At 52.7% G+C, this 10,580-nt stretch overlaps 1 protein-coding gene across 1 annotated transcript; it reads right to left on the bottom strand.

Annotated features, from left to right (window-relative positions):
- Positions 1-366: 366 nt before the first annotated feature.
- Positions 367-10,399, bottom strand: NUTM1 (NUT midline carcinoma family member 1). The gene is made up of 7 exons (XM_068965624.1): positions 10,315-10,399; positions 7,992-8,700; positions 5,059-5,187; positions 3,822-3,961; positions 3,051-3,334; positions 2,696-2,812; positions 367-2,355 (listed from the first exon to the last, which is right to left on the bottom strand). Exons 1-7 carry the CDS (start codon positions 10,328-10,330, stop codon positions 367-369), a joined length of 3,384 nt encoding a protein of 1,127 aa, XP_068821725.1. The 5' UTR covers positions 10,331-10,399.
- Positions 10,400-10,580: the final 181 nt, after the last annotated feature.

The following is a 10,580-nucleotide window of genomic DNA, read 5'->3' as shown; positions in this document are numbered from 1 at the left end:
CAGTAAGGTTGGAGGCTAGAATGCCATCTGGATCCATTAAATCCGAGGCCGCCCCCACCGCCTTTCTCCTTTTTAGCATCTCACCCCATCTAGCAGCAAAGAAGTTAAGGGCACGTGGAGAACATTTTCCAACAACAAAATCTTTATTTTTTTTTTTCTCATACAACTTCCAAAGGAACTTCCCCCGACCTCTCACCCAGGGGACCACCTCCAACCAAGCCAGTGTGACACCCCTCTGCCCCAGGCGCAGAACAACAAAACAACAGGGTTGAGAGCAAGTGTTCACAGGCTGCCAGGGAGAGTCTACTCCCTGGGGGCCCCCACCCACAGGGATTGGGAGGTGGGACAGGATGGCCTGGCTGCCCCCTACTGGCTGCGACGCCGTTTCTTCCTCCTGCTCTTGGAGAAACCATCACGCTTTCTTTTACGAGGCTGTGAGGTGCGAATCACTCCCAGAGCCACTGGTTTCTCCCCAGGCGCCCCAGGTTCATCTCCCCGTAAAGGCCTCTTTTCAACAGGGACTGGTCCTCCAACTAGGGCTCGCTTCCCAGACTCGGCAGCAGGAGGCTGGCCGAAGCCTATTGGCTTAGGAGCAAGGGAGTGCGATGCTCTCTGGGTCCCCTGAGGACGCCCTGAGGCAAGCAAGCCTGAAGCAGGGCGAGAAGGCGAGAGGCTAAGTTTAGAGGCTAAGAGGTAGGCAAAGTTGGAGAGCTCCTTGTCTTCCTCCTCCCCTTCCTCCTCAGCTTTGGCCCCATCTGCTGAACTGCATGCTTCAATAACAGGAGAGGTTTCTCTCGCAACTAAGGCATCCCTGGTTCCCCAGCTGGGGGAAGTGCTTCTAAGGCCCTGGTGAGGAGGTATTGATTTGGGGTTCCCATGGCCAGAAGATTGTTGATCCCCTTGTAAGGGAGCAAGTTCTTTAGGCTCAGATAAATCAGTATGCTCCCTGCCTTCTCCTTGGGGGTCATAAGAATTAAAATTTAGGGGGCAAATACCCTCGCTGACCCCCAGCTGGAGGCCACAGGTATCCCTAACATCTAGTATGTCAACATATGTGGTTTCCAACAGAGGAGAAACGGAATTGCCACTGCTCCCTGCTTCTGGGCTGGCCTCAGGAAAGGAGGTGTCCTGGGTCCCCAGGATAAGGATACTGCCTTGACTTGCAGGCAGGAGTGTTTCTTTAGAAGACCCCAGTGTAGAGGCCCCGATTCTGCTCTCTAGCAAAGGGGGGCAATCTTCAGGCCACAGATCACGCGGACCCTGCAGAGTCCCAGGGCTCTGTGCCGTGTCCTTTGTAGGCCTCGAGGCCGGGCTACTGGCCGTCTGAGGTTCCATCAGGCCACGATAGTTTCTCTCTTCTAGGGCAGCTGTGGCGTCTGTGTCTCCACAGGGAACTGCACTGCTTCCCACGTCCCCAGGTGCCAGGGCTTCTCTGGGGCCCAGGGAAATTCTGCTTCTAGAGCCCAATGCCTGGCCGCCCCCCTGAAGCTCAGTTACACACTGCCCCTCATGGAGGTTCTCTACGACCTCCTCCATCTGTAAGGGCAACTCCAAGTCGACAGCATCCGTCTCACTGCTCAGCCACAGCCTCGGGCTGAGAGAAGCCCCGGCCTCATCCCTATTCCCAGCTGGTCTAGGTGAAGGGTTCTGATCATAACTCTGAACTGGGGGGAGACCACTCTCATCTCCCCACGCGGCCTCTGAAGAGCCTTTCTGGGACAATACCGATGGCTCCATGCTCTGAGGAGCCACTCCAAGACCCTCTACCTCTTGTCCTGGGGGCAGCCCCAGAGTCTGCTTTTCTAACCCCTGTCCTTGCAGAGGAGCCAGCCCAGCAAGTCCAACATCCAAAGTGGGAACGAGCTCTAGCTGGGGGCCTTCCTGCCAGCGAAGGGTCTCAGAAGTCCTGTCAGTGCCCAGGGAGCGCCCAGGGGACCCAGCACCTCCCAGGAGGTCATCCTGCAGTGGGGATATCTGGTTTGCAACCTCCCCAGACCCTCTTCTCTCTATACTCAGGGGCCCTTGAGTTCCCTGTGGAGCTGCAAGTTCTAGCTGCAGGCCCCAGCCACTGGGGGTTGGCAGGGTGTTCCCATCCCTGCCCATCACCCTCAGGCCACGTAGGGCCCGCTCCTGCCCACCAGACACTTCTCTTGCCCGCTCTCCGAGAGAAGCAGCCTTTCCAAGGAGGAGGGAGCCCCCAGCCCCCCGAGGCCCAGGTGAGGGCCGAAGCCGCCCACCCCCATCTTCATCCTCATCAGAAATAGAAGGACTTGAATCTGACTGGGCTCCACTGCAACTTGGAGGTGCCTCGGCCTCCTCCTCCTCTTCCAAGGCCAGGAGTCGCTTCTGGACCAGCTGGAAGGAGAATGGACAAATACTGGTCTATACCTGGTTGTTGAGAAGGGGTGGCAGGCCGGGTGGGAGGAGATGGTATTTAGGCAGGACCCGGGGATACAAGCAAGTGGCTTAAGTGATGGTATCAAAGCCAGGTGCCCCGCTCTTTTCCTCCACCTTATTGGGTCTTAATGCTCTGAGCCCTAAACTCCCCTTTTCCGTGGTCCTCGTCTGTTGTTCTATACCCAAAGCTGGATGCTAAAGCTGTCCCTCTCCAGAAGCCGCATCATCCAAGACAGTGTAAGGCTAGACGAAGCCACGTAAGTTTTTCATTCTGATATTCCCTATCTACCAGGTTTACCTGGGCAAGACTGAGTCCTTCTTCTTGTTCCAGCTCTTCAATTAAGCCCAAGGGATCCCTCTGTTGTTCTGGGGACAGCAGATCTGCCAAAAACTGAGGGTGAATGACAGCTTCCACCTGGGGAACAGAGATGAAAGTGATGGGAGTCATAGAGAGGAGGTAGCATGAACCAAGAGGCAGTCACGCACCTCCCTACTCACCACCCTCTACCTGGGTGGTTGGAAACCACCAGCTACACACTTTCCCCAGCACCGAAGAGAGTCTAGTTCCCAAAGGCCTTGGGCAAAACCATAGATCTTCCCTGGAGTTCCCACCCCAGGGTCTGCTAGAAACCACACCCCCTGGGCTAGCCCACCTTGGAGACAAAGACCTGCTGAGAACACAGCTCATCGATATAGCTCAGAAGACCAGCATCTGGATAGATCCCTTCCTCTTGCTGCTGTCCTTGCTCTTCCTGTCTCCCATCTGACTCCTCAGTGGCCGAGTGGCTCCCCACCAGCCCTTCCATGATGTCGGCGTACTCTTTCACCGCTTCTGACGGGATCTCCTTGGGGGCCTCAGGGGCTGGAGGCCTCTGGGTTTTGCGCTGCCGCCGGCGGGGAGCCCGTGCTTTGGAGGCCGCCTTCTTGGGAATGTACACTGAGGGGCGAGGCGGGAAGCAGAAATGGGAAGCAGAAACGGGAAGCAGTGCTGAGACCTCGGCTCCTGCCTCCCACCCTCTCCCACCCCTGCTCCCCGCTTGTTAGGGCAGTGACCTGGGTACACAGATGGTTCCAGACTGGATGTGGCCGACGTAACAACAGTACCAGCTAGGGGAGAATACTTAGGAGCTGGAGGGTCTGAGAATCTGGAGGAGGATTCTCAGAACTCCTGAAATTCCAAAAAGCCTCCTGGTCCAGCCCTCATTTGTTAGGCAGATGAGGCATCATGTGCCTCAATTACAGTCTCAGTGAGAGAGCCTTTGGTTTACTTGGCCAAGATCAACACCTAGTTTGGGACAAAGGGAACTTATGCCTGTCCTGTTTGGAACATCACATGCCACTCCCTGGATGGAAGTGACTGGTTTCTGTGTGACTCCCTCTGAGCTCCTGGCCCACAGGCTCCTGTTGGCATTGGGTGGCCTTACCTGGCTGCGGGCAAACCTCAGGGACAGGTGGTCCCGGAGGATCAAGTTTCAGAGGGGCTGCAGGAGGCAGGCTCTGGGGCCCACTCATCAGTTGTGTGTTCTGAATCTGCATCTCTTCCTCGGCCTCAAACTCCATGAACCTGCAAGCGGGGGCAGAAGGCCCAGGCAGTGCTGAGAAGACCATGATTCGTTAAAAACCCAGGGCATCTGCTCACAGACGGCCGAATGAATAACAGTTCTGGAAAAGCCTCACCAGGTCACCACATAGCCCCTCTCCCTGCAGTTGTCACTTAGAAAGCTTATTAAGAAACTAATCTTAATAAAAAGAAAAGAATCTAGAGCTTGTAAGCTTTACAGGACAGAATCATGGCTTTTTCATACCCTATCCCACTCAACGTCGAGGGTATACAGATTAATAAAACCTTGTTGAGTTCAGTCAGGCCCGTGCCGCACCTAGCAAGATCCCTCCTCAAGGCCTCATCTGCCCATGCCTACAACCATAAAGCATGGCTGCATTCCTGAAGCAGAGCCAGAGTTGCAATTCAAGAAAGTTCCCACTAGGAGGCAGTGCTGTGACCCAGAAGGCCTGAGGCTGGGACTCGGGTCCCAGAAGGGTCAATCTAGGAAGTCTAGGTCCAGAAGATTCCAGGGAGAAAGTGATAGCCAAGCTTGGAGGATAGGGTTCATTTTCCCGAGTTATTTTTTAACCAAGGAGATTATCATGGAGGAATGGGGGATATGAGCCAGAAGACCACCCTGGAGAAAAAGCCACCCTTAAGAAAAAGCCCTCCCCTGAGGCAATGGGCTAAACAATTCCTGCGCCACTGTTTCCACAGGAGTGGTGACCCCAAGGTGCTACCTGGTCAGTGAGGTAGAAAGAACATGCCTAGTAGGGCATAAACCTCTCATCACTAGGTTCCCTTCAGTATAGGGTTTTTACACCAATTGGGATCCAATCCCATCCTAAGAGCTTCAGTATCAAAGCCCCTACATAACTCAAGATCTGGAGAAGGGAAAGCTTCCAAGAGGAGATAGGACAGAAAAGTCCCAAGAGTCAAGATGGTGGGAGAAGCAGCAAGGATCCAGGAGACCCTCTGCTAGTCTATACCCTTCCTCCAGCATCCCTTACAGGAACCACCCACAGCCCAGACCGAAGCCTCTCTTACCTGCCCTCAGAGTACCACCACCACCACCACCACCCCCGCCCCCAGGGAGGATGAGGGTTGCCGGGACTCACTTTTCTGCCATCTCATAAAAGATCATCCGGTCGAAGTTGCTAGTACGCTCCCACTCCTGCACAGCCCTGGGCAGTCCCTCCTCCAGGGTCATCGTGGGCTTCAGCCGGGCCAGGGAACGAAGCACTGGGCTAAAACCCCCATTGGGTCAGTCACAGTCTACAAGTGTACCCGCCACCCACCTGCCCTGACCCCCGCCTCAGTGCCCACCCCCTGCCCCTCATCAGATCAGGCATCTCCAGGTCCCTGTCACATCCCACTGAGGATTAGACTCCAGACCCCCAACCTCCAGCCAGTCGTTTACCACACTGGTCTTTCTTCCCACTGAAATTTACAATCCTCACAGAAAATCAGACAGTTCTCCCCATCTTTTAAACTCAACTACCTTGAATTCTCACAGTACTATCTTCAACCAAACATAAGGAAGAAAGCATTCAGGTTATTCATTGTAAAGTAAGCTGAACCCTGCCCAAAGGCTCTTACATTTCCAAAAAAAAACCGCGCTCACAAACCCAAATGAATCTAATTAAAGTCTGTGGGGTGATTTTACTTGTTGCTTTTTAAGCGTTTTTTTGCCTCCAGGATACCCCTCACAATCGAATATCAATACTCTTTGAGCTCTTTGTGATTTATTTTTGCCTTTCTAACTTTCTGTGAATCCTCAATAATTATTGTGCCTAGAATCACCTGGGGAAGCTTGTTTTAAACATGGATCCCAGTGCCCCCAGAATCACCGGACTGAGCATTTTACCAGCCTCCCGGGTGACTGTGGCAGAGCGTCTGGTCCGGGGCCCCTGCCCAGAGCCCCTGAACATAGGGAACAGAAATAGGTCAGGAGTAAGAAATTCAGATTCCCAGACTCTAAGACACCCAGAGCTGTCTGAAGAAAGCAGAGAGTGATCTACACCAAGGACTTTGAGGGAGCCTTTTGAATAATTCACTGCAGAGTCAGGAAGGAAAGGGAGATTCCCTTAGGGGTTCAGCCACTGGAGGAACATGATGTTCTTTTTTTTTTTCAAGTCCAGTAAGAGATGTGTGTGTTAAGTCATTTCAGTCATGTCCAACTCTTTGCAACCCCACAGACTGTAGCCTACCATGCTCCTCTGTCCATGGGATTCTCCAGGCAATAATACTGGGGTGGATTGCCATTCCCTTCTCCAGAGGATCTTCCCAACCCAGGGACTGAACCCTTGTCTCTTAGATCTCCTGCATTAGCAGGTGGGTTCTTTACCATTAGTGCCACCTGAAAAGCCCAACGGTTAAGTGCGGGAGGTGGCATATTGTTATATGATGGTTTACACAAAATGCTGAGGGCGCAGTGCAGTCAAGGAAGGCAGAGTTCTTAGTGGAAAGAAGAGAAAATTCCCCAAATGGTCAATGACTTTGCTTTATAAACATTAATAGCCCGTGACCCTGGGCTCCCAGGCCAAGCATCCACTCGCACAGACATTCTGGCCTTTTGTGAGTTCTTTTTCTCTTCTAGATTGCCTTTTTATAATAACAATAACAACAACAATTGCAGCTGCCATTTGATGAGGCATTCTCTGTGCTAGGCACTCCGCTAAGCATTTCACATACAGTAACTCATTTCATCTCAGCAACTCTCTGAGGTCAGTAACCATCCCCTTTCTAGATGTGAAAGCGGAGAGCAAAGAAACTAGTGCCAGGACCCAGGATGGCACCCCTAGTAAGTGGTGGGGCCCAGCACTTGACCAGTAAGTGAGCTCTAGACCAAGTATTAGTCTTTCAGTCATGTGTGACTTTTTGACCCCACAGACTGCAGCCTGCCAGGCTCCTCTGTCCATGGAATTCTCTAGGCAAGAATACTGGAGTGGGTTGCCATTTCTTCCTGCAGGGGATCTTCCCAACCCACGGATTGAACCCAGGTCTCCTGCATTGGAGGTGGATTCTTTACTATCTGAGCCACCAGGGGAACCCAAATGAGCTCTGCCACTTCCCTTGACTTGACTTCTATTTCAACTTGACTTCTAATAAAACAGGGAGCTGTATGTGGAATTGCCTGGTAGTCCAGTGGCTAGGACTTGGCCCTTTCATTGCTGTAGGCCCTGGTTCAATCACTAGATGGGCATCTAAGATTCCCACAAGCTGCTAGGCATGGCCCAAAACCCTGAAACAAAACAGGAGAGTAAATAGGGTGGCACATGAGCTCCGTGGCCTGGCACCACACCATCCTCCCCTCCCAGCGCACCTCATCCGAGTCGGTTTGGACAGTTCAACTCCGTGTCAAAAGATAATTAAGAGCTTCCCTGGTAGCTCAGTGGCAAAGAATCTGCCTGCCAATGCAGGAGACATGGTTCAATCCCTGATCTGGGAAGATCCCACATGCCTCAAGTCAACTAAGCCCTGATTGCCACAACTATTGAGCTGTGCTCAAGAGCCCAGGAGCCGCAAATAATGAGGCCGGCCCACTCTAGAGACCGTGCTCTGCAGCAGGAAAAGCCACAGCAGTGAGAGGCCTAAGCACCAGAGCTGGAGAGTGGCCCCAGCTACAGCTAGAGGACAGCTCTCGCAGCAATGAGGACCCAGCACGGGCCAAAATAAATAATAATTTAAAAAAAGAAAAAAAGCTAGTAAAATAGCACAAGAAGGCCCTGGCACTCCTTATTAGAGACCTGCGTTCCAATTACTGCTCTGAGCATTAGCCTTCTCATCCATAAATGAGGATGACCAGAAAAATGCCTGCTGGAATGTGAAGGATTGTGAAGATCACTTGAAAGAAGACACCTGAGACTCATTATCCTCTGGCACATGGGTAAAGAGGTTGGTTGCATTGTTATTTTAATTCTCATAGCATCTTCATCACCCTCACGACCTGCCCTCAAGTATCCCTAAATAGCCTAACCACTTTGTCCTTCCCCAAACCCTCCTCATTTAAAAGCCTCTAGGATAATGAATCTTCGGTCTCCCCACTTACATAAGAAAGCAGGAAAGGGCTTCTGCATCAGGACTCTGGGATAAGTGCCTTCGTGCCAAGGCTTTGTAGCGCTGCCAGCGCCGGAAGTTTTCATAAACACCCTTGGAGGTATAGAAGAGGTCACCCAGTGAGGGCTTGGGTCGGGTGGCTGTAGGACCTCCTTCCCCGGTTGTCCCTTGTGGCCCTGGCCAAGCCTTTTCTGGGGGTACAGTGGAGGCCAGTTGGGCAGCTGGTGGTGGAGCCTGAGCAGGAAGGCACGGGACACCCTCCTGGTTCAGCCCAGCAGCCTTAGTGGGCAGAAGGGTCTTCACATTAGAGGCTGTCAGGAGCCCGGGGGCAGGACTCTCAGGACCCCCGCAGGGAGCGTCAGAGGCAATCCAACTGAGGGCGGTCTGAGTTAGGATAAAGTTCTGAGTCTGAGAGGGCTCAGCTGACCCCGCTTCTGTCTTGACTTTGACAATGACTTTGCCAGCTCCGGCTCCACTGGGGCCAGGGCCTCCATCCCCGGTCACCAACAACGAGCTGGGGAAAGCAGAGAGCACCAGAGGGTTGCCTGGAGAGAATGCTGAAGGCACAGGGGGCTGCGAGGGTGGCTCCCATGGTGGTGGGTCTGGTGGGCCAGGAGCAGGTTGGGGGAAGGTAAGTGCAGTGAAAGGAGACAGGGCGGTGCCAGGATCCATGGCCATGTCCGATCCTGGCAATGGAGATGCTGTAGAGACAAAAAGGGGATAGAGTAGCAGAAAAAGAGACGAAGAGCTAGGTCATCTGAGTTCAACTCTAGTCCCTGAAGAAGCAGAGCACTGATTCTCAGTGAGTGAGTGGGAACACGTATATTTGCAAATGTCCCCCAAGTGTTTCTGATGTCCCTTACTCCCTGTTGAGAATGACTGCACTAGGGAAGTTGCAATGACCTTGGACCCACGAGCTCATACTCCATAACACATGCCACCCAGCATACAGGTACATTCCAAACACGTTCAAGCCACCTGGACCCTGCTCCCAGCTTCTCTGTGGTCCCTGCCACCACTCACAGAAGCACTCTTCCCAGGAGGGGATGTGTGGGTTAGAGGTTTTGTTCCCAGAAATTTTGTTACTTAGCAGCCAGGAATGACTAGAGGTAAGAGCCAGGAAATGGGTAAAGGGAGGGCGGTGTGGAGAGGGAGGCTTCCAGAGCTTTAAGTAGATGCTAGACATACTATAATGTTTATCTGTGATCCTTCTGCTTGAAACTCCTAATGCCAGAAATTTAGGGTCCACTTTTGAAAGGCACTGACCATGAAGTCTGAGACACAGTTCAGGGGCTATGTGGACTCTAGTCAAAGAGACCAAGGATAAATATATTAAAACGTGTACTTAATCAGGACATGTGTCTCCTAGGACTTTCAATAATAACAGATCATCTGCCTAATTTCAGGTGGCTCTCCTCCCCCTCTTAGATAGACTATTCTGCTGGCAAATTAACAACGTTCAGCTTCTGCTGCTTCCTGACCACTGAAGGAGACAGGGAGTATGAGCAGACTCTTCACCTCAGGCACAGAGCAGAGGACCAGGAATGCTCCCTCAAGAACGGAACACAGTGAAATGGGTCTGAGGCCTGAGTTCCGCAAAAGGCAGAAAGTCAGAGCGTCTCAGGGAAGCCCCAGTCCTCATCTCTGCTAGAGTGACCCACCTCCCCTGACCCTGGGAAAGCAAGGAAAACTGCTCCCTGCACGAAAAGAGAAGCCCTCGCTGGGGCTGGAAGGAGCCAGGAGGCTCTGAGCAGAGGCACTTACTGCACCTCCTCATCTAGCTTCCAGGAGGACAGTTCTCGACGGACTTGGCAACAGATGGCCCCACTGAACAGTTTTCCAGACAAGGCTTCCACTCCCTACACCCAGTAAAATTGAGAGCGGCCCTAGATCAGTTCTCTCAGGGCAAATTCTAGAGCAGCCTCCAATTGCCTAAAGAAGACACCAGAACTTGGGCCTTCCCCTGGAACCCCCCTGTGTCCCCCATTCCACACACATCCCTGCCCCTGCCACACAAACACATGTTGAAGGTCACCCTCTTCCAGAGAAGCAAGTTGCTAATTACCATCCCTTCTCTCTACTCAGCACTTTCCTCAGAGGTGCTCTGATCTGCCACCCAGGAGGCCCCCTTCCTTCCCCAACCCCTAGTATTAACAGCACCATCTCCTCCCCCAGTGTGATGCCTCTGGTGGTGTCTGGTGTTCTCACATCCCTCTAGGTCAGCCCTGAGAGCTGGTCCCCAGGTAAAGTGTCAAGTTTTGAATCGCTAAAGAGGAAGCTGGTGGCAGAGGACCCTCCCCTGCCGGCAGACTCACCTCCATCTGAAGACATCGTCTCAGGTTTGGGCACTAACTGTGGCTGTCTGGAAGCCTCCAGAATGAGACAGGCAGGTCCAGGACCCAGAGAGTAACCTCCAGTCGAAACACAGGGATCCAAGGAAGGGAGGGTAAAGATCAGATCAAAACAGAACTAGAATCTAGAACTCAAGGCATCATTCTACAGTGGGGGGAAGGGAGGGGGAAATGGGGTGAACTTAGGGAGATATTCCACAAAGGACTCTGGTATGTAGGCAGTAACCAGG

Source organism: Capricornis sumatraensis, chromosome 2, assembly GCF_032405125.1.
Source record: "Capricornis sumatraensis isolate serow.1 chromosome 2, serow.2, whole genome shotgun sequence".
NCBI classification, from domain to species: Eukaryota; Metazoa; Chordata; class Mammalia; order Artiodactyla; family Bovidae; genus Capricornis; species Capricornis sumatraensis.
The sequence above is the reverse complement of the archived record's forward strand: the minus strand, read 5'-3'. Positions and strand labels throughout refer to the sequence as shown.